This window comes from Capricornis sumatraensis, chromosome 20 (genome assembly GCF_032405125.1).
Source record: "Capricornis sumatraensis isolate serow.1 chromosome 20, serow.2, whole genome shotgun sequence".
In the NCBI taxonomy this organism is placed as follows: domain Eukaryota; kingdom Metazoa; phylum Chordata; class Mammalia; order Artiodactyla; family Bovidae; genus Capricornis; species Capricornis sumatraensis.
In genome coordinates, this window is record NC_091088.1 from 59,813,387 (window position 1) to 59,840,664 (window position 27,278).

The window sequence follows — 27,278 nt, forward strand, 5'->3', positions numbered from 1 at the left end:
TGCGGTTTCCCAAACAGCATTGGCTCATTTAGTGTCTCAATGCCACGTTTAATAATTCTCAGAATATTTTAAAGTTTTTTGTTACTCTTGTTAGGATGACCTGTGATTGGTGACCTTTGATGTTATTATTAAGACTGGCTCAGATAATGATTAGCATTTTTTTGCAATAAAATATTTTTAAATTATACATTTCTAAAATAATGCTGCTGCACCCTTAATGGACTGAAGTAGTCTTTCCTGGTGAGTTACATGGACAGAGGAGCCTGGCCGGCTACAGTTCATGGGGTCTCAAAGAGTCGGATGCAACTGAGCGACTGACACACATACACACATAGTATAAACATAACTTACATGCACTGGGAAACAAAGGGAAAGTCATGTGACTGGCATTATTTATGAACTGAACCTGCAATGTCTTAGAGGTATGCACAGGGGAGCAGAGGTTGTCTAACGCTGGTTTCATTAAAAAAAAAAAAAGCTAGTGAAACTGTTAAAAATTTAGGTTCAATTATATCTAGCGCCCAGATCTTAGTTTTTAATACTCTTTGTTCTCCAACAAAAGGAACGAGAGCTCCTTGGATAAAAGGCTGGTTCTAGGACATTGCACAGGATGAGCCTGGAACGTCTTGTAGTTCCAGAAGGGAAGTCTCCTGGCCTCCATCTCTTTATTTCTCTGCCTCCACCCTCCCACACACACCCCCACACCCCCCCACACACCATGAATCTCCTTCTCCCTCCCTCCTTCCCTCTCTCTCTCTCTCACACACACACACACACACACACACACACACGATGAGGTATATCAAAGAGACAAGAGCCAACCGAAAGAGCTCCCAATGTCAAAGATGGAACAATCTGAGCAACAAGCAGCCCTGGATTATAACCCAGTCTATAAAATCTCCATGAGCTCAGAGTTCCCAATAGTCAAAGCTGCAACAATTTGAACAACAAAGTAGCACCTGATTATAACCCAGTCTATAAAATCTCCATGAGCTCACGCTGATATAAATGACTGAAAAATAAATGGTGGAGAATAAGCAAATATTCTGTGCATAATTCCAAATAATTTATGTGGATATTCCATTCTCACGATGGAACATGACTCCACTCCTTCATGTAGACTGTGCACAGAGACTTTCTTCTGCAGAGGACGGTGCTGGGGGCGGAGGCGCTACATTTACAGTGTAGAAGCCTGACAAACGTTGTCAACCAGGTGACGGAGGTTAACAGTAACAGTGACAAGTCACACTGATGCTATGTACTCTTAATAACGTGTGATGACAGTGGCGCTTCACCTCTGCTGTCTCCCTCACTCTCTGATCAGGAGAAAAGCATCAGACTAACTCTAGTTGAGGCACACTCTCCAAAATACCTGACTACAACTCCTCATAACTGTCATCAAAAACAAAGCAAGTCTGAGAAGCTGTCACAACCGAGAGGAACCTAAATGTGGTGTCCTGTCTAGGGAGCATCCTTGCACAGAAGAGGGACCTTGGGTAAAGACTAATGAAATCTGAATAAAGAATAGATTTTAGTTAATAAAAACATAGCAATACTGGCTCATTAACTGTAACAAACATGCCATACACTAATGTCAGATAAATGTAAGGGAGGACTCCTCTGCTGGTCCAGTGGTTAAGAACCTGCCTGCCAGTGAAGGGACCCGAGTTCAATCCCTGGTCTGGGAAAATTCCACATGCTGAGAGGCAACAAAGCCCTTGCACTGCAACTAAAGAAAGCCGTTGCAGCAATGAAGACCCAGCATAGCCAAAGATAAATTAATAAAAAGTTTAAATAAGAGGGGAAATTGGGTGTGGGGTATATGATAATTCTCTGTAGCATTTTCCCAATGTTCATGTAAATCTAAAAACTGCTCTACTAAGAAAGCATCTTTAAAAAATTTTTAAGTCCCAGGGCCCTACTGCCAACGATTCAGATTATGAAAGTCTGTGGTAGGGCATAAGAATGTGCATTTTTTCCAGGACCCCCAAATGATCAGGATGGAGATAATTCAGGCTTGAGAAACCTTTTCTGAGGGTGGAGTTTGGCTGAGGGGAGGTAACACACAGGAAACCTTGCCCAGCTCTCTCCTGAAGTTCAGAGTCTCTTTGGGACCACCACTTGCGGTTGCCACTGCATTCTGACCACAGATAAGATTTGGAGGGGGGTGCCGAATCTGGATAACCACAAGCAGTTTGGGTTACCTGCCCCTCTAAGCAGCACAACTATAAAAGTTTCCATTTGTTTTAAGCCATTAAGTTTCAGCTTAATTTGTTACACAGCAATAGATACCTAACATACCACCAGACCAGGAAGCCAGCCACTTTCATTTCCAGTCAGTGGGCCACACTTGAGAAGGTGGGACCCACACAATGACAGCGACAGCACCTGCGCTCGATGGGTGGCAGCTGCTCAGGTCACACCAGGCACCTGCCAATACCTGATTTCCAATTTCTCATCCACAGATACTTGGGGGTGGGCATTTCCCAGTTACGGAAGGAGATGACTGAGACCCAAACGGGAGGTGAAATTTGCCCAAGGTGGCAGAGGCACAGGGAGCCAGGCTGTCAATCCCGGATCACCTGATGCCGGGGTCCTTTCCCTTAACTGCAGTATCCACACTGCTTCAAACTCAGCTTCCTCCTCTGCTCTCCTCCCTCCCCCTCTTTGCAGATTTACTGAGCTGTGAAGTCTCCTTGTGTGTGTGTTCGTCACTCATGTCCGACTCTTTGTGATCCCACGGACTGTAGCCCGCCAGACTCTGTCCGTGAAACTCTCCAGGCAAGAATACTGGAATGGGTTGTCATTTCCTACTCCAGAGGATCTTCCCTATCCAGGGACTGAACCTGGGTGTCCTGAACTGGGGGCAGATTCTTTACCATCTGAGCCACCAAGAAGTCTCCTGACACTACCCTTTACCCTGTTCCCCCAGCTAGTCCCTCAGAAGGCAGCAGACACAGTCATGCCTGAAGCCGTCAATCCTCTGATGGGTCCCTCTTCCCCATCTCAGTTGACAGCGTCTACTCAGCTGCTCAACCCCCAAACCTGTCGTGCCAGCCTTGGTCTGTCCTTTTCCTTACCAGCTGTCCATGTGATGTGTGACCCGTCACCAAGTCTGAGTCTGCTTCTAACCCGATCCTTAATGCCTGTGTTCCTGGCTCTCTTCACTGCTACCCCAGCCCAGGCCATCATCTCACCCTAGAGCCTTCTGGCTTCCCAACTTGCCCACCACAACCTCCACATAGCAGCTGGAGCTCTGAACCACCTCCCCCGGTTCCTAGGGCAGTCTGTGCTTCACGCTCTGGCCCGGAAGCCAGGTCTCAGCCTCAGTGGTGTCCTCTGCGCACCCCACCTCCCCGTCCACTCACCAGCGCCCGCCACACCCTGCCACTCCCTCGGACTTGGCCCCTTTCCTTGTGTCACTTTGGGGTGGACACAAGGTCTGACTCCACAGGAGCCATTCCTGCTTCCTCTTCTTTTCCTGGCAAACAGGATTCCAGTTTTGATTGGGTGACAACGAACTTGAGGCAAACACTGTTTTTTCTGCAGGCCTGGAGACAGATCCCGTGTCCAGGATAACTGGCCATTTCCTTTCCTGCTGCCAGGGATCAGTTTAGAAAGAACACAGGCTACAGTCCTGGCCAAGGGGGTATGAGGCGAGTTCTGCTGGGCACTGCTACAAGGGGCTTCTGTGTGTGTGTGCGTGTGTTTTCAGTCATGTCTGACTCTTTGTGACCCCATGGACTGTACCCCATGGACCCGCCAGGCTCCTCTGTCCATGGATTTCCCAGGTAAGAATACTGGAGTGGGTTGCCATTTCCTTCTCCAGGGATCTTCCCAACTCAAGGATCAAAGTCGCCTCTCCCGCGTCTTCTGCACTGGCAGGTGGGTTCTTTACCACTAGCACCACCTGACAATGTCCTAATGTCCCTGGGAAGCCCCACCACAAGCTTTCCTCCCTCTAAAGAAGGGAAGCAAGGCCGGGAGGGACGTGCGGTCTGCCCTGTGCCCTCTGAAGGCTGGGGTGCTGGTGGAGGAGGAGGGGGTCCCTGCTCTTGCCAACGCTGGTCACCGCTGGCAGGCCTGACCTTCACAAGAGCGCTGCTCACACCACTACCACATGTCCTGAGAGCGTAAACCTAGGCCGACTCCTCTGTTACTGTGGCCAGAGCCACATCCGCGATCGATATCTAAACTGGCCTCTTTGCTGACTTATCACTGCTACCTTCCGCTCCTAAACTGTGAGCTCTGTGAGGAGAGGGGCCCTGTCCCTCCGGGTCACCATGTCCCCATTGTATGGCCTGGGCACTGTCTGGCCTAACCACAGCAGGTGCTTAATAAATGCTGGCAGGGACTCAGCTTACTTGTCTCTGTGGTTCCTGGAGGGGCAGGGACTCAAGCCTTCAAGGGATCAATAGGCGAGGAAGCCAGAAGAGAGCTGCTTAAGAACCCAATTTAATAAGACTTACAAGTCGACACGTACAAAAAAAGAAAAACCAAACCTAACAATGTACAAGTCACGTCAAGACTAGGGGCAGAATCTAGAATGCAGAGAGACCCTCCGCGAGGGGCCTTGGTGTGGTGGAGATCTGATGGTAATTCCCACTGATTCTCTACATCTTGGCCTACTGAATAAACGTAACCAAAGCCTGAAACGGAGGCTAAGACTGAAGAGTTACCCAGACCTAACCTGTTCCCTCCCCAAGCCTCACTGCTCCAGGAAGAGGCGAACTGACAGAAGGGGAGAGACTATGAACCTAAGAGAATGGAGCCTCCGATACAGCGGCAGGGCCTTCACGGTGGTCAGATGACCGTGTGTCCCCGGCTCGTGACCCAGTGCCCGCCGTGTCTGCAAGCTGGGCTGGCCCCTGGCAACAGGGACGGGTTGGGGAGGCAGAGGGGCACCTTGGGGAGACTTGCTGCTTCGTCCCCGCTGCCACCCCGCCCTGAATCACCACTGCAGGGGCCCGATGTCAGCCCCCAGCTCCTCCTCCTCCTCCTCCTCCTTCAGCTGGAAGGGCTTCACCGGCCACTTGACCCTGACGATGGGCTCCACGTGGTCCTGCAGCCGGTGCCGCTTCATGTGGGCATTTCGACTCTTGATCTTATCGAACACCCTGCAGAGGCACCAGAGAACATGGGGATCAGAGCAGGGGGAGGTGGGTGGGGGGACCCTGAGAGGATGGAGTGGGGCTGAGGGCAGGCGGTGCAGGTGCCTCCAGGGAGCCAAGTACCTCTCACACTCCCGGCAGGGAAAGGCGCCCTGGCCCTCCACGCTCCCGGGTGCCTCGGGGCTCCGCTTGGTGCCAGCGCTTGGGCTGGAGTTGAGGATGGACTCCCTCCTGTAACTCTTGGTCTTTATCTTTAGTTCGGGGGTTGGACGGTGGCTGGGTCTCTCCCGAGGACTGCAAGTGACCTGCAGGGGTGGGCAGTGGTGACAAAAGGGTGCTGAGCCACACCCTCACCCTGCTAAGGGACCAGCATGGACCCAGAGCCCATGGGAACATCGCCCATGGAAAGCCCCTCCTGCTGGGAGCACCCCCACCCCTGCCCAGCATGGATAGGCACCAGGCTTCCGGATCGGGCTGAACTCCAGACCCCCTGCCCCGAGACCCCCTACCTTGGCTTCCGCCCTGTCTATTTCATCTGGCTCCCTCCTGACTCTCTTTTCTGGCCCTGGGGCTCGGCCGCAGTCAAACTTGATCATTTTTTTCCAGATATAGTAATACTCGACACACTGGGCTACGGTCTTTGTCTGGATCTGATCGGGGAAGACAGAAGGCGGCTATGGATAGCGCCTCAGGAGCAGTAGTGAGTGGGGCCTCGATGCCCTAGAGCCCCTCCCCCTCAGGGGGCCAGCTGCCACTTTTTGAAAGCCCTCCTGAACTCTCTCCTGCTATGGCCTGGCGGGCCCCTTTGCTAAAGGGGCAGAGAATCACAGACTCCTTCCGAGGGGTGAGGGGCTCAGAGAGGAAACCACCAGAGCCCACACCAGCTAAGCTCTGCACACTCTGAGCAACACGGCCGGCCCAGGAACCCTTCCCTCCAGGGATATGCACACGGAGGTACGCATTCGCTGTGACACCATGTGGAGCCGTGTGTCTATGTATCAGGACTAATTAAAGCAGAGCACCCTCATGCAGTGGGTACCTCATGGCCTCTGCGACACTTGGGCAGGGCCCTACAGTAAGTACTGAGGGAAGAGGCCCACAAGAGGACACATGATGGGACCTCCTTAGTGATCCAGTGGTTAAGAATCTGCCTGCCAACGCAGGGGATACAGGTTTGATCCCTGGTCTGGGAAGATTCCACATGCTGGGGAGCAGCTAAGCCCTCACACCCTAGAGCCCTAGCTCTACAACGAGAGAAACCCCTCTGAGAAGCCCACAGACTGCACCTGGAGAAAGCCCCCACACAAGGAAGACCCTGTGCAGCCCGGAATGAAGGTTTTGAAAAAGAGAAGGGGACACGCAATGGAATACTCCTCAGCAAACTGATGAATTACTGGCACACACGACAGTGTGGATGAGGCGCAAAACCGTCATGCAGACTGGAAGAAGCCAAAGCAGAGCACGTGCTGCGTGATTACTCCATTTCTATAAAGCTCTATAAAATGCAAACTAATTCACAGTGGCAGGAAGCAGACAGGAGTTGATGGCAGGAAGGAGAGGTTACAAAGGCGCAGGAGGGAACTTCGACCCCATGGCCTGCAGCCCGCCAGGCTTCTCTGTCCATGGGATTTTTCAGGTGAGTATACTGGAGTGGCTGCCATTCCCTTCTCCACGGGATTTTCCCGACTCAGGAATCGAACCTGCGTTTCCTGTGTCTCCTGCACTGGCAGACAGGTTCTTTACCTGCTGAGCCACCGGGGATAGGTACGTCAAAACACTGAATCTTACACTTCAATTATGTGCAGTTTTGTGGATCAGTTTTTTTAAAAAGAGCAAGATAATCAGCAGGATATCAAATATACACGCTCATCATTTTTTGAGAACGTGTACATATGTGTGTAAACTGTACAGCCAGTAAATGCCTGTCAGGTTACAGTCAGTGGACAGTGGGCTGGGGCCTGGAGGGCTTTGTTTTGAACACAGGCTTCTTTTCTGTACCGTTTGGGGCTGTTCTCAGTGATGGCTTTTTAAAGTTGTCAGTCGTTCACAGCAGGAGCGGAGAGTCACTCCCGATAGGCCCTGCGGCTCTAGGCCCTCGGCTCGGTGAGGGAACCTCCTCTATGCCAGCCTGCCGTGTGCGCTTACCGTCTTGTGTATCAAGTTAAAGTCCTTCTTGTGGGCACAGAATGCCTTCTTAAAGAGCCTCTTCTCCATGGGGGTCCAGATGTCTGAACCTAGCAAGAAACAGCCGGGGGGCATTTCTTCTGGGACCACAGTCACGGCCCCTCCTTCTTCAGGCTGCCGTGACCCGGTACCGATCAGATGCCAGGGTCTCTGCTAAGCCCCTTTCTTGCTTGGTCTCCTACAATCCTCACGAAACCTTAGCAGGTAGGGGCTACTACCATCCCCACTTGACAGATGCCACAACTGAGGCATCCACTGGTTAAGTGACTCGCCCAAGGGCAGGAGGACTCCGGGGCTGGAGTGCCTGCGCCCAGCCCTCCCTGGCACCCTCTTCCCGGCCAGGCAGAGCCCAGAAGGAAATGAGTGGACAGCAGGTAGGAACCAGCTAGAGAACGGCGCCCATGGAGTCCCCCGGAGAGAGGACAGGCCCTCCTGGGGAGGCAGGTGAGACCCTGAGACAACACCGCTCTGCCGTGGACACTGACTGGCCCTCGGGGGCCTCAGCCAGGCCCCGCCACGCCAGCAGTCGTGCTCCACTCACCTGTGTAGCGGTAGCTGGCGAGAGGGTGAGTTCGCGGCTTCTGGGGTCCTCTGAGTAAGAGGGTCTCCAGCGCAACCTGGAACAGGGGGCACGGGAGGTGGAGGCCCACCTTCATCCCTTCATTCATTTGGAAAAACCAGGCAGCCTGCCCTAAAGCCACGCCCACCCCAGGGCCACGCCGAGCCAGCCCACCTGCTCACCGCCCTGCGCCTGCGCCTCACCTGGACATCGCCCTGGGCTTCGTGCAGGCAGTGCAGCGCCAGCTCCAGGTTAGTGCCCCCGCCGGGCATCACGCTGGAGCAGGCCACATTGCAAAGCTCGGTCACTGTTTCCAGGAGGGGAGGGGGCGGAGACACAGAGGGTCGGGGCAAGCCAGGGAAGAGGCCTCCCTGAGGGCACCGTTAGGGTGGGAGAGGCTCCTTGTCATCCCCTCCCTCTAGTAAAGGCAGGCTGAGGGGAGGGAGGGCCTGGAGGAGGGCTCCACTCTGCTCCGGGCACCTGCTCTGTGCAGCCCGCCGGCTACCGGGAGCGAGGGGACGTGGGCCAGGGACCGCCGCGGGAGCAGCGCTGTGCTGAAGGCCGCCTCTCCACCCTCCAACCCCCACCCCCGCACACTGCTGCTTGGTCAGGGTGGGAACTGGGAGGAGAAATCTCTGGAGATAGAGGAGGGCCCTTGGGACCCTGGCCCCAAGGTCTCGGCCACCTCTGTCCTGCGTTTCTGGGTTGCTCATCACATCTCCCCACGGCTTCCAGACCAGAGAAGCAACGTGCTCATCAATCCCAGCCAAAGAGCTGTCCTGGAGCTCTGGAATTTCAGCCTGAAACCGGCTTCCTATGTTGATGTGTCTGAAACGAGGACACGCCCACAGGTGTACAAGACTTACACACAAGACTTACGTACAGTGCGCGACCAAGGTGGGAAGTAAAGCAGAGACGCTCCATGAGCCCTGCTCTTGGGCCACGGCCCTGCTCTGTGGATGCCCTCTGCCGTCTTTCAGACACACAGAGTGTCCGTTACCCCGACAGACACACACAGGCGTTCCAGAAGCCTCCTGAGGGAGGCTCAATTCCTTCCTCCGATTTCATCGCCAGGTTTCTAGCCTCAGCTGTCTGGGGTCTAGGACAGGGGAGGTGTGTGCTGATACCTGGCCTGCTCCTACACCCAAGGCCCCCTTCATCTAGCCACAGTCCACGGCTCTGCACGCGTGTCTCACTGTGCCACCGGCAGTTCTACCCAGAACCCCGTGTTCTGGGCCTTCTGTCCTCAGGGAGCCGACTATGGTATGTCTGGACAGACGGAATGCTGGGGGAACAGCCGGAGAAGCCCAGCACTTCTCTCCTAGACCTGGTTTCCCCGGGATGAAGGTGCTGACAGAGCCACACAGGAATGCGCAGAGGGTAAGAGCGTCCCCATTTTGGAAGGACCCTCAGGTTCTAAGTCTGTCCCAACTCACGGTTCAATGCTGGTCCTGGTGTCATCCTTTACCACACAGATGCCGAAAGAGCCATCCAGGGGATCTGGAAAACACGTAAAGAAGAGCCTCAAAAAGGCTGGCTACAACTGACCCGTGAGGCCCTTTCTGAGTGCCTTTCTGGAGCAGCTAAAAGCAGGTTCTTTAAGATTTCATGGTATAGACGCACTACTGTATATAAAATAGATAATCAACAAGGACCTACTGGACTTCCCTGGTGACCCAGTGGTTAAGAATCCACCTTGCAATGCAGCAGACACGGGTTCAATCCCTGATCTGGGAAGATCCCAGATGCCACGTGTGCCGCAACTACTGAGCCAGCATGTTGCAACTTCTGAAGTGCATGCGCCCCGGGGCCGTGCTCCGCAATGAGAGAAACCACCGCAGTGAGAAGCCTGCACACCACAATGACAGAGCAGACCCCGCGCGCCTCTAGAGAAAGCCCGCACGCGGCAAGGAAGGCCCAGGGCAGCCCAACAAACAGAACAGAACCAAAGAAAGCCAAGGACCAACTGGACAGCACAGAGAACCATACTCAATGAGCTTCTCTATGGGAGAAGAATCTGAAAAAGAATAGATAAGTGGATAACCAAACCACTCTTGCTGAACACCTGAAACTAAAACAACACGGTAAATAATTATGCTCCAATCTATCAATCACCTCAGATATGCAGATGGCACCACCCTGATGGCAGAAAGTGAAGAGGAGCTCAAAAGCCTCTGGATGAAGGTGAAAGAGGAGAGTGAAAAAGTTGGCTTAAAGCTCAACATGCAGAAAACGAAGATCATGGCATCCGGTCCCATCACTTCATGGGAAATAGATGGGCAAACAGTGGAAACAGTGTCAGACTTTATTTTTTTAGGCACCAAAATTACTGCAGATGGTGATTGCAGCCATGAAATTAAGACGCTTACTCCTTGGAAGGAAAGTTATGACCAACCTAGATGGCATATTCAAAAGCAGAGACATTATTTTGCCAACAAAGGTCTGTCTAGTCAAGGCTATGGTTTTTCCAGTAGTCATGTGTGGATGTGAGAGTTGGGCTATAAAGAACACTGAGTGCCAAAGAATTGATGCGTTTGAACTGTGGTGTTGGAGAAGACTCTTGAGAGTCCGTTGGACTGCAAGGAGATCCAACCAGTCCATTCTAAAGGAGATCAGCCCTGGGATTTCTTTGGAAGCAATGATGCTGAAGCTGAAACTCTAATACTTTCGCCACCTCATGCGAAGAGTTGACTCATTGAAAAAGACTCTGATGCTGGGAGGGATTGGGGGCAGGAGGAGAAGGGGACGACAGAGGATGAGATGGCTGGATGGCATCACTGCCTCGATGGACGTGAGTCTGAGTGAACTCCAGGAGTTGGTGATGGACAGGGAAGCCTGGCGTGCTGCAATTCATGGGGTCTCAAAGAGTCGGACATGACTGAGTGACTGAATTGAACTGAACTGAATATATACTCCAATTTAAAAAAAAATACTCCAATATAAAATAAAAAATTAGAAGAAAAAAAAAAAGACTACACGGTATGGAATTATCTCAAAAAGCAGAACTATCATGTGGTCCAGCAATCCCACTTCTGGGTATTCATCCCAAAGAATTGCAGTCAAGATCTCAAAAAGACACCTGAACTCCCATGTCCACTCCAGCCCTATGCACAGTAGCCACGATGTGGAGACAACCACAGTGTCCCGACGGGCACCTACACGCATGCAGGAAGTGGGTGTGTGCCTGCAATGGGGCACTGTTCAGCCTTCACGAAGGAAATTCTGCGGTACACAACAGCACAAGGAACTCTCATACAGAGCTCGTGGAAGTGTCAAATGACAGTTTGGGAAACAGTCTGGCGGTTCCTTAAACAGTTACCCTATGGACCAGCAATTCCACTCTGAGGCATACACCCAAGAGAAATCAGAACTTAGGTACAACAAAAACTGATGCCTACGGGTTCTTAACCAGTGCTCTTTGCAACAGCCAAGGGACAAAAACAGCCCAAATGCTCATCAACTGACCAATGGATAAATAAAAGGTCACCTGTCCAGACAATGGAGTGTCATTCATCCACAAAAAGAATGGAGCCCTGATGCATACTACAACAGGGGTGAACCCTGCAGATGTTACTCCAAGTGAATAAATCAGACACAGACGGTCACGCGTCACAGGACACCAATTCTACGAAACGTCTAGAGAAGGCAGACCCATAGAGAGAGAAAGTAGCCCGGTAGGTGAGCCGTGCCCAGGGCTGAGGAGCTGGGGGGCGGTGGGGCCTGTGTGTAACTGCTCATGGATATAGCCCATCTCCTGGGGAGATGAACATGCTTAGGATCAGACTGTGTGACGGGTGCACAACCCGACGAATATTCTCACAAACACTGTGCACTTTAAACGGGTGTCTCCTGTGATCTGTGAATTACATCTCAGTAAAGAGGCGGACATGACTGAGCAGCTTCCCTTTCACTTTTCACTTCCATGCCTTGGAGAAGGAAATGGCAACCCACTCCAGTGTTCTTGCCTGGAAAATCCCAGGGACTGGGGAGCCTGGTGGGCTTCCATCTATGGGGTCACACAGAGTTGGACATGACTGAAGTGACTTAGCAGCAGCAGCAAAGCTGTTTAAAAATTACTCAATAGACCAGGCAGAAGAAGGGTGGCTAGGTTAAATGGCCTCTGTTTTCTTTCTGCCTACAAAATTATAAGCACCTAGAAGGCTGCTGGACCCAGATGGTCCTGGGAGAGTTCTGAACAGCAACGGGACCACCAGACCGATGCGGCCATAGGCCTGGACCACATGCTACCGGAGGGGTGGGTCTGGCCTGCCGCGACCGCTGGAGGGGGTGGGGATCAGCCTCACTCACTGAGCACGGTGCTGATGAGCCTGTCCGGGCTGGCCTGAGCGGATGTGGAACAGAGCGTGTTGAAATAGAGCCCCGAGCCCTCCCGGATGGGGCTGAGCATGGGCGGCGGCGTGTAGGGTGAGCACTGGAACAGCCCCTTCAGGAGGCGGTCCACCAGGAACACGGGGGAGCGCAGGCGGCTCTGGTGACACCCCCCCGGGCCTGGCTGCCCGAACGTGGGGGGCAGAGGAGGGACAAACAGTGCCTTGGGCTGGGGGCGCTTCTTCCGCTTTCGGTGCTGGCTGTTCTCCTTGCTGTTTCTCTCGTCCCCGCCCTTCTCCTGTCCCTGGACAAGAAGAGGTTTCAGAACCCCGAGGGGTCACCTGAGGCCACCTGCCCCAGGCTCAGTCCTCAAGAGCACCAGGAGAGTGGGACAGGTAGTGACCACAGAGATGCATGCCCGGCCTGACCGTGCCCACAGCCCTCAGCAGAGGCCGGGCAGGGCCACCACACCTGCGCCAGACCCCAGACCCTGAGCTGGGCAGTGTGCGAAGCTGGAGCCTTCTCGTGCATCCACACCCGCAAGGAAAGGCCCTCCCTCAGACCATTTTGGAAACTCACTGATCGCGCAACTCAGTATGCTCTTTCACCTCCATGCAATCTGCCCCTCCACCCCTATCTTACTCCTTCTCGTCTTCCAGATCTCAGCTCTAACAACCCCTCCTCCAGGAAGTCCTCCCTGGCCTGCTCAAGCTGGTCTCTGGTGCCCCCTTGGGGCTCCCACAGCTCCCTCGGCTCCCCTCCCAGCCCAGCCCAGCCCACTCTGGGTGTCACTGTCTGGGGATGGGGGCTCTCCACTCCACTGGGCCGGGAGCCCCAGGAGACAGGCTGCTGTGGTTGCTGCAGTGTCCCCAGCGCAGGGTCAGACACAGAGACAGTCCAGCGGAGGGTGAGTGAATGAATGGATTTGAAACTAAGCTCTTCCAGAGCCAGCAGTTTGGGGCTTTTCTCACAGCTCCCACTGGCAGGTGGAAAGTGGCGGGATGGAGGTGGACTGATCAGCACCCACCTTGCTCCCTGGGGGACAGTTTGCTGGGGCCACAGGCACCGACACAGGGACCCCCAAAGAGGCTGTGGTTGGGTTGTCCAGGCACTTTCTGGCTCCCAGGGGACTCTGCCCATCCCCTTCTGGCCTCAGCACCTGTCTTGAGGGCTTGCAAAACTCCATGCCAAACACCTGCACACGGAAAAGAGACAGCCCTTTAAGGGAGAGAGCAGGTTGGGAGCAAGGGCCCCTCCAGAGGAGCACCGCCCTGGCTCCCAGCCCCCAGCCAGGCCCCCACCTCCCCCCACCTCCGGCAAGCTGAACGCAGCCTCACGCCCCTTCACCTGTGGATCTTGCTTCCCTCGAGGTGACGGCCACTGGTCACTGTGAAAACACATGTGGCTGTTCAGCCCCTTCTCTGTATAGAACATCTGGCTGCAGTTCTTGCAAACGTACATGCTCCTTGGCTCTGCCCAGTCTGTGGGGCCCCTGTTGTGCTGGTGACTGTGGGGAGACGTGTCAGGAGGCAGGAGAGGGAGAACGGGGCTCCATCCCCAAGCCTGGATACCCTGACAGCTCCAGGTGAACTGAAGGAATGGAGACGATGCCCCGATCCCCCACGGCCTGGTGCTCGCCCCATCAGGAGGGCAGCACCCACAGCTCGCCCCCTGGGCAGTAGGTCAAAGCCAGCAGGGGACTCCCGGGGGTGCTGAGCTCCCCAGGCCGGGCAGGGAGGGGCTCCAGCACTTACCAGCCAGCGGCCACGTTCTCCTCCTTCACCCGGTGGGGGAGCCGGTAGATATTTCCACCCTGGAGATGAAAGCACACCTGAGCCAGCAGCTCAGAAATGAGGTGCAGGAGTGAAAGCTGTGAGGCGCTTAGTGGAAACACGGGTGTGATTCTTAGCGACCCTGAAGCAGGCCGCAGTCTCTTGGTGACTCAAAACCAAAGACAGAACAAACCAGCAAAACGTAAACCTTCTTTAAAAAAAAAAACTTAAACCTTCTGTGCTTCACAGGATAGCATCAAGAAGTGAAAAGTCACAGGCTTCAAAAACAAACTTATGGTTACCAAAGGGGAAAGGTGGGGAGAGGGCGTTTGGGATGAACAGAAACACACGACTATACACAAGACAGGTAACCAACAAGGACCTGCTGTACAGCACAGAGAACTCTACTCAGCATCCTGCAATAACCTACACGGGAAAGAATCTGAAAAGTAATGGATATGTGTACATGTGTGACTGAATCACTTTGCTGTACACTTGAAACCAACACTGTGTTGCATATCAATTATAATATAAACTAAAATTTTTTTTTAAGTGAAAAGGCAGAATGGGAGAAAAAGAGTTGCAAATCATGTATCTGGTAAGGGTCTCGTATCTGTAATACATAAGGAATTCTCACAGCTCAAGAGTCATAACACAAACCAACTTAAAAATGGGCAAAGTCTCTGAGCAGACACTTAACCAAAGAGGATGTATCAATAGCCAATAAGCACATAAAAACGTGCTCAAGACTGTTAGCCATCAGGGAAATGCAAATCACACCATCATCAGGTTATCGCTTCCCACCCACTACGTTGGCTGCAGTAGAAGGAAACAGCTGGACAATAACAAGTGTTGGTGAGAAGCTGGGGCCCTCAGACTCTGAGTGGGAAGGTAAGACGGGTTTTGGAAAAGTCTGGCAGTTTCTGAAACAGAGAGGATTACCCTATAATCCAGCAATTCTGGTGTTACCTCCCAAGAGAAATGAAAACATATGTCTAAACAATAACAAATGTTAACGGCAGCACTATCACAATGGCCAAGAAGTGAACACAACCCAGATGCCCATCAGCTGATAAATGGACAAACACCACACGGTGTATGCGTACAACGGACGATTACTGAGCAATACAAAGGAAAAGTTCTGATCCACGCTACAATACGGATGGACTCTGAAAACATCGTACTAAGTGGAAGAAGCAAACGACACAAAAGGCCACACAGTGTATGATTCCAACCACAGGAAGTGTCCAAGACAGGCAAATCCATGGCAACAGAAGGTGGACTCCTGGTCGCCAGGGGCTGGGAGGGACGGAGAGACTGCAGCAGACAGCTAAGGGTGTGGGGTGTCTTTCGGGGGTGAGCAAAGTATTTAGGCAAAGAGCAGTGAAATACAGGGTGCACAGCCTTGTAAACATGCTCAAAAGCCAATGGATGGCACATTTTTAAACGGTGAGTCAGGGATGTGCTAGTGGTCCAGAGGTTAAGACTGCATGCTTCCAATGTAGGGGGCATGGATGCAACCCCTGGTCGGGAGCTAACATCCCACATGCCTCGTGGCCAAAATAAAATAACCAAATATAAAACTGAAAACTTAATCTCAAAAAATAAACAAAATGGTGAGACAGCATGTAAATATTAAAGCTGTCAAGAATAATAAAAAAAGAAGCGGATGAGATAGCTGTGGCCTGACAGGAAGGACGCTGGACCTCAGAATGCCGGCAGGAGGTGAGGCCGAGCCCTCTACTCTGGGACCTCGTGGGCGCCACGCGGGAGGACCTGAGCGCTCCACGAGGGCGGACCGGCACACCGCCAGCAGCGGGGGGCCAAGTCAGACCCGTGACCCGTGACCCACGACCAGACAGGGCATTCCACACAGCAAGGTCGAGGGCTGAGGAGCTCTACCTTCACATCCTCTGAAGACGCGAAGGAGGCAAATCCAAAAGGAAGCGAGAGGGAGGGAGGAAGCAAACAGAAAGCGGGCAGTGAAGCAACGCGGCACCGAGTGTCTCTCCCAGCTCGAAAGCCCTGCTTCACGTGCGCGCGGTGGGGTCGGGGTGGGGGATGATGGGAGGGGCCCCCTCTTCTCTGAACCCTCCCTCCCCCTCTCTGTACAACTGCATCTGAGGAATCGCTGAGGTTAAACAAGGTGCCTGGACAAGTCAGAAGCCCAGAAATGGGTAAGGACCAGACTGCCTCCAGTATGGTTAGGTCCGTGAGATGGCCCTGGTACCTGGATCCTGTTGAATGTCGTCAGTTTGGACTTGGAGTCCCTGGCGGGGTCTGCTGGAGGCCCGGCCGACAAGAAGGAGGCCATGGCCACCTGGCTCGGGGAAGCCGCACAGCACATATCCATTTTCACCTTCTCCTTCCGGAAGCCTGAAAAGCGCTGCGCTCTGGAGTTGCCGGAGAAGAGCCTGTAGCCTCCACCCCGGGAGCAGGCCGGGCCCTTTTCGGCTTTCGTGGCCCCGGAGGCCATGCCATTCTCGGCCTGGGCCTGCTTCCCTGGGAGGTGGGTTCCAGATGGCTCGTCCCCTCCTAACTGGGTCTGACGTAGGCCCCCGGGAGAGAAGATATCGCCCAGGTCCAAGGTCCCTTTTGAGGATCTCAACTGCTTGGCCAGAGAAGAGATGTCTGGGTTCCCGGAAGGGTCCAGGGATGATGCTGTGAGGGCTGGTGGAGCGGCAGCCACTTTTGGCCCGCCCTTTGCATCCCGGCTTATGCTGCCAGGTGAGGCCTCCCTAGGGAAAGTGGATGTGGATTTTCTCCGGCGGGCTGGGGAGCCCTCTGGCTCAGGGTTCACGGGGCCAGCATGGAGAGAGTCAACAGCAGGCATCAGAGATGGGGGCTGCTGTGGCCATGGCCCCTGCAGCGGCTTCAGGGGGCCCTGCTTGCCATCGGGAGTGGGGAGCTGGGAGGAAGCGGAGGCCACCTGGGCATGGGAGAAGATCCGCTGGGACTTGGTGATCATCTGGAACACCTGCATCTGCTCGTGGCTCACCAGGGACTCCTGTGACTTCAGAAAGAGCTGCCGGAAGAGCGGCGTGGTGTCCGACAAGAGGCTGCTGGGCTTCGAGCCAGGGTCCTGCAAGCCCGGGTCCCCGGGCCACCGGAAGGAGTCGCAGTCAAACTTGCCCTTCTTGGGAGCCCAGCAGTCTTCATCCCCGCTGGCACTGGCAAATCTGGGGTCCCCTGAGGCCTCCCCAGGAGCCTTCAGGAGCACGGGAGGGAAGGGCGGCACGTCCTCTGGGCCAGGCCCCAGGCCGGCCGAGGGCTCCCCCACTGGGGAGGCGCTGCTGAGCCCAGGGCCAGGCTCAGAGCCCTCCCGGGATGGCGGCTTATGGACGACAAACACACTGTTCCCTTTGCTCTTGGGGCACCCTGACAGGTTCTGGAGCCACTGGAAACTGTGGCCTGATGGCTGGGAACCAGCGGTGGGGACTGTCTGGCCACGGAACAGAGGCAGGCAGGAGGGCAGAGGGGCGCCCTCGGGCCAGCCCTCCAGGGAGGACGAGAGCTGGAGTGGCTCGAGCTCGGCCGGGTCGGGGCTGCTGCTCTCCGCCGCCTGTGAGTGGATGGCCGTGAACACATCAGTGGCGGGCTCCTTCCGTGGGGGCCTCGGCTCCTCGAGAACATCAGGGCCCAGGGTCCCCAGGGCACCAGCTGGGCCGCAGCAGGAGGACCCGGACGAGGACGGGCAGGAGCAGGCCACGTTCCTCCCCTCGCCGCTGTCCGCAGGCCCAGCCGGCCCCGGGGAAGGGATCTTGTGGTGGACGATGCTGTTCACGAGGCAGCGCAGAAGGTCTCGGTTGGGCAGGAGGGGACCGGGCGACCTCAGGCCGGATGGCGTGGGCTGGCCTGTCACCTCGTGCATGTGGGGCGAGTCCCCACAGGCCTCCTCCTCCGGGGGCACCTCCTTGAGGATGCATAGGCCGTGCTGGACCTCGTAGTGCCGGCGCAGCGAGCGGTAGTCGCAGTAGCTCTTGCTGCAGCCCTGCTCGATGCACACAAAGGGCTTGGTCTTCTGGTGGGTGAGCATGTGTCCGGTCCTGGAAGCACACAAGGACTGGGTCATGGGGGGTCTTGGCGCAGGTCGCCCATCACAGGAACCCAAGCACGTCCCCAGGGGCCAGCAGGGCAGAAAATGGGCTCAGACCCCGCAAGGAAAGACTCCCCCTGACTCAAAGTCATCTGGAACGGGGGCTCTTTCCCTCACCCTTAAGCAAACTCCTAATCAGAGAAAAAATCAAGGGAGCCAAGTCAGAGTTCCCCAAAGCAACACCAGTCTCCAGGGTTGCTCCCTGAGGACTTGGGCTCAGCTGGCAAGTGAGTTTTAAAAAATCACTGTTTACTTCTTGGATGTTCATAGTAGCAAAGTGAAAAGCCATAGAGTAGATAAAGCGAACCTGTTTAACTTTCCATGTCTCTCCAAGTTATTTGCCCACAGAATCACTTTTTTTCAAAGAGCCCCTTTTAGCATCCCTGAGAACCAGAGTTCGGAGAATGCACGCAAGGAAATGTTAACTTGGGGATGCTCCTTCTTTGAACAAAGGAATCTCTGCCTTCCCATAGGATGCCTCTAGAGAACCACCTGTGACCCCCATTGCAAAACAGAAAGAAAAAAATTACAGATGCCCAGTCAGCAAAGACTCTCTAGAAAACAGCCAAATTTGCCTATAATTTCTGCAAATATGAATGAATACAAATGTCTTATGTCACACTTGTATCTACATTAATTAATTATAGAAATCAGCAAATGGGTAAATCACCCTCTGGGTTCCCAGCAGCCCTACTCTGGATGGTTCTAATAAATGTGGCACAATAAATAAAAAAATTCTCCCCCCAAAGGTGGACCCTTAGCTTCCATCTGACGGAAGCAGCAGAGAAGGGGTCAAGAGGCCCACTTCCTAGCCCTAACTGTTACCTTCCTGTGACATGAGCAAACTGCTTCCCATCCCTGGCGGGGGGCAGAGGGTTAGGCAGTGAGGACAGAATGAAAGTGGGATTCACTGATACTCTGTGCAGGCTGTGCTCCTCAGCCACTCAGTCGTGTCCGACCATTTGTGACCCCATGGACTACAGCCCACCAGGCTCCTCTGTCCATAGGATTTTCCCAGCAAGAATGCTGGAGTGGGTAGCCACTCCCTCCTCCAGGGGATCTTCCTGACCCAGGGACTGAACCTATGTCTCTTGCATTGGCAGGCGGATTCTTTACCACTGTCTCTCCTGGTAAGCCTGGGCATGCTACCAAAGGTGACGGATCATCCTTCTCACTTACAAGTCTTTCTGTTTCAAAGTCTGTCTTTCCTTCCTCAGTAACAAGAAAACCTTATCATTTCAAAGGTATGAAGAACAAAGGTAATTCTGCTCTTACACTGGGCTTGCTTTTTAAAATCAAGAATTTAAAAAAAAAAAGGAGGGGGAGAGTGAACATTCCAAGCATTTCATAGCCTCTCACAGCCTCTTATCCCGATGCATATCCCTCACAGAGCACAGATCTGTTCTCTTCAGGCACCTGCTCCAAATCTTTCTGCACAGAGTTGGCCCAATTCCCTCCAGGACAAAACTGCTCCTGGGGTGTGTCTTTAAACCACAAGGGTCCTGTCTGCCAAGCGCAGCAGCACTCTCCTCTCTGGAGTGGATTTGGGGGCTGGGGCCGAGTGGGTCTGGCCCCAGGAACCCTGGCAGCTCAAGACCAGTCTGCATCTGAGCACAGGTTGCACACCCCTGGGGGCCTCGACAGGGCGGGGTGTGGGCTGATGGGAGGGGTGCTGAGGCCCAGGCATGCCCCCAGCCCCCTGAGCAGACGTCCTGACCCGGCCCCTACGCACAGGTGGTCCTGTCGCTTGAAGGCCTTGCTGCAGATCTTGCACACGTGCTTCCTCTCCTGGCTGTGCGTCAGGTAGTGCTTGCTCAGGGAGCTGGCGCTGCTGAACACCTTCCCGCAGAGGCTGCAGTCCAGGAGCGTGTTCTGCGGGGAGCTGTGCTGCCGCTTGCCTTTCCGCGCGCTCCCCGACGTGGCCCGGCCTCCTTCCTCCGCCTCTTTGGGCACCTTGAGGGCGCCCAGCCCCAGGTCTAGATGGAGGGAGAAGGCACCGGCTCTAGACCTCCAGGGACCTCCACAGCCCACCAGGCCCGGGCCCCGGGGGCACGACCTCACCTTGTAAGGAAGTCTGAGACTCGGGATCTACATACTCCTCCAGCAGCTTCGTGGAGTCACTGTCCTTCCCTGAGTACAGGGACAGGGTGTCCAGGTTGTCCTCCAGCGGCTCGCTGGGTGTGTCGGGTGCCGGGAAGCTGGGGTCCAGCTCCAGACCTCTCAGGCCAGCGTAGAGCAGGTCCCGTGTGCCAGGCCCCAGGTCTCGGTTGACGGCGTCGCTGCAGGTGAGCACCTGGTCCTCCGGATACGAAGAGAGGTGCATCTCGGAGGGAAGGGCACCCTCGTCCTCCAGGCTGTACTGGTCCATGGCTCTCCACCACCAGGGCTCAGCCAAGAGCGACTCTCCAGACAAGCAGGGCTGTGTGCAGAGTCAGGGAGGAGACAGCAGGCCTTGATAGTATCTAATTCCTGAGAACGAACGAGGAAGAATCACAGTTACGAGAAGCCAAAGTGCACGGTGGACAGAGTGTGGACTTGGAATTCACACAGATGCGTCCTGCAGTCTGTTCTCTGCCACTCAGCAGCCATGTGACCTTGGGCAGTCACTCAAGCACCACGAGCCCTAGCTGCCTCATCTCTAAATTCAGCATAAGCATATCTCCATCATGAGACTGTTGTAAGGAATAAATTAAAAAGGTTTTGGCGACATGGTGGACTGAACTGATCTCTTTCTCCAACCATAAACTCATGAGATACAAGACAATTTTTAGTAGGGAGCCAGGCTCAAGAGACAGGTAAGACCCCAGGTGCCAGCAACAATGAAGAAACCCAAAGCCAGAGGTGTGAGTTGGCCCACGAGTGGGCCCAAGGTGAAGTCAGTCTCCTATATGGGGCCTGGAGCTATCCTCCAATATGACGTCCACCAGTGAGTGACAGGTGGTGATGAAGCACTTGAAAATGTGGCCACAAACTGAGACCTGTGGTGAGTGTAATTTACATACTGGATTTGGAAGACTCAGTACCAAAAATAACTCATCTTCATATTGATTACACATTGAAATGAAAGCATTTTGGATCTACTGGCTTAAATATGATATTAAAACTAATTTCACCTACCTATTTTTATTTCCTAACATGGTTATGAGATTGCTTTGAATTACATTATCTGGCTCATATTATATTTCTATTAGAGAGCACTATCCTGGAGGCTGTAACAGACAGATGGAAGGGGAAACAGGTCCTTGAGTTCACAGGGAAGAGCTGAGGCCCTGAAAGAGTCAAGCCACTCGCAGGAAAAATAAATAAATTAAAAGAAAAAAACCCGATGCACTAGTCTAGAGAGGCATTGCAAGAACTAGTTAACAACAGGATGAGAGACAACAAAACCCAGTAGAGAAAAGAAAAAGACACAAGGGGCAAGGGTGCTTTTAAAAAGGAAGAAATGAAACTTCTAGAAACGCAAGGTTCTAACTCAGAACTCGCTCAGAGAAGAGTGGAAACAGAGAAGGCGTCTGTCAACAACACTCAAGGCAAGGAACCAGACACTGCAGCCGGGGGCACAGGATATTCAACCGAGACTGACCACAGACACTACTGAGACCAGGAGGAAAGGAGAGTGAGATGCTCTGGGGGAAAAGGGCTTCGAAAGACTTCTGCACTGGCGTGTGTGCTAAGTTACCGCAGTCACGTCTGACTCTTTGTGACCCCATGGACTGTAGCCCACCAGGCTCCTCTGTCCATGGGATTCTCCAGGCAAGAACACCGGAGAGGGTTGCCATGCTCTTCTCCAGGGGATCTTCCTGACCCCGGGATCGAGCCCACGTCTCCTGCGGCTCCTGCGCTGCAGGTGGACTCTTTACCGCTGAGCCACCAGGAAAGTCCTTCTGCACCGGTAGTTTCTTAGAAAGCTAAACATAAAACATGGTCTCACAATACGATCCAGCCATCCCTCTCCTAGATATCCATTCCAATGAGCCAAAAACTTAAGAGCATCTTTATTCATGACTGCCCCAAACAGGAAGTAACCAAGATGTCTCTCAATAGGGGAGTGGATACACTGTGGTTAGTCATATAATGGGATGTCATCCACCAATAAAAAGCCAGGAGCGAGTAAGCTACAAAAAGACATGGAAGAAAGCAGCTTAAATGCGTATCGCTAAGTGAAGGAAGCCAGTCTGAAAAGACAGTACATTCTATGATTCCAACTACATGATATTCTGGAAAAGGCAAAACTATAAAGAGACGTTACAATGATCTGTGGTGGCCAGGGTTCGGGGGCAGAAGAGAGGGAAGAAGAGATGAAGCAGGGGAGGGATTTTCAGAGTGAAAATGAAAGTGAAGTCGCTCAGTCATGTCTGACTCTTTGGGACCTGTGGACTGTAGCCCACCAGGTTCCTCCGTCCATGGGATTCTCCAGGCAAGAACACTGGAGTGGGCTGCCATTTCCTTCTCCGGGGGACTGTAACAGGAGATACACGACATCACATGTCAGTCAGAACCTACAGAGCTACACAACACAAGCAGTGGACAAACCGGGCGCTTCTGCTGATTTAAGAAAACAAAACAAAACCATTCACACATTCCACGTTCCAGGGAATCTCGAAGGCTGCATGCCCAGGGCGGGCCAGCGCTCAGCAAAGGCCTGAGAAGGCTCTAGCTGTCACTGCCGGCTGACCTGGGTTCTGTGCAAGCAGGAAGTTAACGTGGGGAGCAGAGTTGTGAACTGCCTGCGGAACGTCAAAGGCCCGTCTCAACTCTCACCCAGAGCCCAGCTGCAAAGGCTACGAGCTGCCTGAGGTGGGGTTTGTTTGGTTGTATTCCCTTTGGACAACTGAAGGGAATCTCTGTCAACTCTCAACTAACAGAAGAGAGACTTCACTGACCACACACAACCAAAAGTACAGTCCTTATAAAAATAGCCCAGAAAAGCCACTAAACAATTATAACACACAGTGGGCATCAGCAAAGCCTGGAATGGGGGGATCTGATTACCAGAGTCACCACATACATTATAATGATCAAAACGTCCAGTTTTTCAACAAAAAAATTAGGACACATGCCAACAAAGTATGGAGAAGGGCATCTATTGCCTATAAACGGCACCAAATAATATGCAGCCTTTTCTCCCTGGCTTCTTTCACTAAGCAGAGCATTTTTTAAGTTGATCCCCCCTGGGGCATGAATCATCACTTTATTCCCGTTCATGGATGAACACTATTCCACTGTCCGGATTTTCTCCATCCGTTCATCTGTGGGTGGGTATTTGGGTTGTTCTGAGCTATCCAGAGTAATTCTGTCCATAGTGAGACATTTAATAAACACTTGATGACTCACTGATGACAAATGGACCGGATCCTAGAAAAACTGGAGTTTGGGTCTAGTTTCCTAGGCCGTGTCTGTTTTTAAACTTTTCATGATGCAATGTAACAGAACGGTTGCACCCTCAGCATCTGAGTGTCACACTACGTGTCCACCTGTGTGTCTGTGTAAGTAGCCTACTGAGGGCCCTCGAATTAAGGCTCAGTGCAGGTCAGAAATCCTGCACCAGAACTCAGGGGCCCAAGGGAGTCTCAGAATTCAGAATCTGGGGTGGGGGAGGTTAGAAAGGTAAAGCAATGCATACGCCACAGGGGTGAGCAACCCCCGGGGGCCCGGGGAGCACCTGGTGACCACATCACTCTTTCCTCATCGATGCCTTGACCACCGGGCTTCCCTTGTAGCTCAGTTGGTAAAGAAACTGCCTGCAATGCAGGAGACCCGGGTTCGATCCCTGGGTCAGGAAGATCCCCTGGAGAAGGAAATGGCAACCCACTCCAGTATTCTTGCCTGGAGAATCCCAGGGACAGAGGAGCCTGGCGGGCTACAGTCCAGGGGGTCGCAAGAGTCAGATCTGACTTAGTGACTAAACTACCACCCCTACTCCCTGACCACTCAGAGTAAATGAAATAAAGACGGCGAAGAGCAACGTGTGAGTTCAGGTATGGCCACCAAATGAGGGTGCAGCCACCTCAGCGTTCTCAAGAGCTTTTGGGGATTCTAAATTGCAGACAAGAGAATGTGGATTACAGAGGTTTATATTCCAGGACAAAGGGGATTTCTCTGCCAGTTCCAAAGTTGCTTCTGCAGGGCTGCTATAAAGTATTCTCAGCACAACAAGGAGGAAAAAAAACCATTGCTTTCACCTCCCATCAATAAAAAATGAGCAAATAATACAAAACATAAACCAGTATTTCAAAGAAACAGAAAGCAATATCTTACAAAGTCAAATCGTAAGTGTTTTCTCCTTGTTAGACATCACACTAAGTGTTCTACATTTATGAATTCACTCTCCACAACATCCCGGAGGTCGGTTCTATTATTACTCCCCCGACTCCTTTTTTTTCCACCTCCATTTAACAGAGAGGAAAAGGGACTCTGAGCCAGTAACTCATTTGTCAAAAGTCACACACCTAACTGGGAGTTGAACCAGATCTTAAACCCAGATGTTTGGACTTTAGAGCTTATGTTCTTACCTGCTACACAATACTGATTCCCTGTAAGCTAAACTCTAGATGGCACTGCACCAATTATACTAGAAAACACAAAAGGTGCAGGGTGTGGGCGGGGCGGGAGACAGGCTGCATCTGACTTCCCCAGTGCCCAGTCACTTGCCTTCCAACATACTGGTACACTCCATGCCACAAACTGGTCTGGCTGCAACCTTGGGCAGGCATGCCAGAAGTCCAAAGGCCATGCTTTGATATCTACATCCTTTTCCAGAGAGTAAAGCAAACCCCCACTCAACCAATATTGAACTTGCTCTTGCTCTGTCAACAGATAATTCAATTCAACAAGTTTTAGCACCTGCTAGGCAGAGAGCTCCCTCCTAGGCCCTGTAGAGCAGTGTGTCTTGTCCCTTGGAGACATTCCCAAACGTCCAACTACTCTTTCCAAGAGTTCTGATATTTTGTGCTTTTGTTTTGAGAACAACCTAAAAGAAGAGCATCTTTATACATGGATTACTGGATTACTACTTTATCACCTAGGGTGTGCGCAAGAGTGTGCCCAGTCATGTCCAACTCTTTGCAACCCCATGGACTGAAGCCTGCCCAGGCTCCTCTGTCCATGGGATTTTCCAGGCAAGAATACTGGTTGCCATTTCCTCCTCCAGGGGATCTTCCCAACCCAGAGATGGAACCTGCATCTCCTGCACTGACAGACGGCTTCTCTATCACTGTGCCACTGCGGAAGCCCCCGATCACCTGTACTACTACCATTTGGTTTCAATGCCCCAGGGTAGGTTTATAATTGCACCAACACCAGTAATGCCCAATGGGACAACTTTAATTGCTGCAGGCTAATGAGAAGAGGACAGAGGTGGATTTGGCTCATGATAACGCTTGTGGGCTCAACTAAAGCCAACAGACATCATGGGACAAGTGGAGGTTTTGCTGCTGTTGAAACTGAGAAAAGGGATAGGGGATCTGAGACACCACAGGGTGTGCTAAACCCCCAAGGGCCCGGTGTGATAGTCTGTAAAAGTCTTTGTCTCAAGGAAGCAGCTAAGTTTTGGCAAAATAGCATCCCTCTCATTAAAGTAACATTTGTAATATGAGTTACCCTAGTTTGGTTGCTTTGTTTGTATTTAATTTGCAAGCTGACTTTGGCTCTACAGGGGCATAAGAGCTGCAAGCTTCAGGAACTTGTACACTTTATCATCACTTAACCTTTGTTCATTAGTTAAAAACAACAACAACAACAACAATTTAAAACAACACTGGGGATCCAAGGCAATTTTAAGTTTTGCCTTTTAAAAAGACCCATCATTCCACGACTGGTGGGGGTAAAAAGACAAAGGGAGTCTCCTGTGAAATACGACCACCTCTGGGGAAAGTAACCCACTATAAGACTGCAGACAGCAGCCATAAGTCCACAGCTCACTAGGTAAATAGAATCCACAGCAGCTCTGCTTGGCAGGGAGGCAGGGAACAATCTGAATATCTACCTGGCTACAAAGATGTTTCATTTAGTCCACAGTCAATTTCATTATTTTCCAATTAGTTATCAGGTTGAAAAATCTGTCGGCGTTCTTTCGGACAGAGTGAAAATGAAATGTGAAATGTGCTGGTGCTCAGTCCTGTCTGACTCCGCGACCCCGTGGACTGTAGCCTGACCAGGCTCCTCTGTCCATGGGATTTCCCCCAGGCAAGAATACTGGAGGCGGTTGCCATTTCCTTCTCCAGGGGATCTTCCTGACCCAGGGATCGAACCTGCATCACTTGCGTCTCCTGCACTGACAGGCGGGTTCTTTACCTCTGCGTCACCTAGATTTCTCTTTGGGGCAGATAATCATGGTCTGAAAGAACTGTCTGCGCTGGTAGCAACGTTCTAAATCTGCACTGTCCAGTGACAAGCCCTGGGTACATGTAGCTCACAAGCAGCTAGAAATGTAGCTGGTGCAACTGACAGATTTACTTAATTTTAATTAAGTTAGCTGCAAGTGACTGGAGAAGGCAATGGCACCCCACTCCAGTACTCTTGCCTGGAAAATCCCATGGACAGAGGAGCCTGGTGGGCTGCAGTCCATGGGGTCACGAAGAGTTGGACACGACTGAGCGACTTCACTTTCACTTTTCACTTTCATGCATTGGAGAAGGAAATGGCAACCCACTCCAGTGTTCTTGCCTAGAGAATCCCAGGGACGGGGGAACCTGGTGGGCTGCCATCTATGGGGTCACACAGAGTCGGACATGACTGAAGTGACTTAGCAGCAGCAGCAGCAAGTGGCTAGTGGCTGTCACACGGGACACTGCATTAAGAGAATGTTTCCAACCTCTACCTAAAAACCTGGGGGAAAAAATCTGATGCTCTGTCAACACTGAGTCTACAAAGCAACAACTGGCTGGAGCTGCGTTTCTCTATCTATTTATTTTCTATTTTTTTCGCTGTGCCATGCAGCATATGAGATTTTAGTTTCCCCGACCAGAGCTCGAACCCACGCCCCCTGCAGGGGGAGTGCGGTCTTAACCACTGGACCACCAGGGAAGTCCTCACAGCTGCCTTTAGACACAGTACACTCGCCAGTCTGCCAGTCCCCTCCACTCCCTGGTCGCTCACAGCCTCCCACCTCACTCATTTACCTGCCTGCCAGGCTCCTCTAAAGAGGGCCTGGCAAGACATCTGCATTTTAAAAAATATTTATGTTTGGTTGTGCTGAGTCTTAGTTGCAGCACACAGGATCTTTTGAA

General features: G+C 52.7%; 1 protein-coding gene across 1 annotated transcript; it reads right to left on the reverse strand.

The window, feature by feature from the left end:
• Positions 1 to 4,951: 4,951 nt before the first annotated feature.
• On the reverse strand, positions 4,952 to 20,419 carry ZNF541 (zinc finger protein 541). The gene is made up of 15 exons (XM_068993427.1): positions 20,113 to 20,419; positions 19,784 to 20,027; positions 16,186 to 18,001; positions 13,938 to 13,996; positions 13,531 to 13,690; positions 13,205 to 13,378; positions 12,163 to 12,487; positions 9,291 to 9,354; positions 8,540 to 8,682; positions 8,058 to 8,161; positions 7,837 to 7,912; positions 7,257 to 7,345; positions 5,621 to 5,761; positions 5,235 to 5,416; positions 4,952 to 5,117 (listed from the first exon to the last, which is right to left on the reverse strand). The coding sequence occupies exons 1-15, from the start codon at positions 20,417 to 20,419 to the stop codon at positions 4,952 to 4,954; spliced, it is 4,050 nt and encodes a 1,349-aa protein (XP_068849528.1).
• Between the last annotated feature and the right edge of the window lie 6,859 nt (positions 20,420 to 27,278).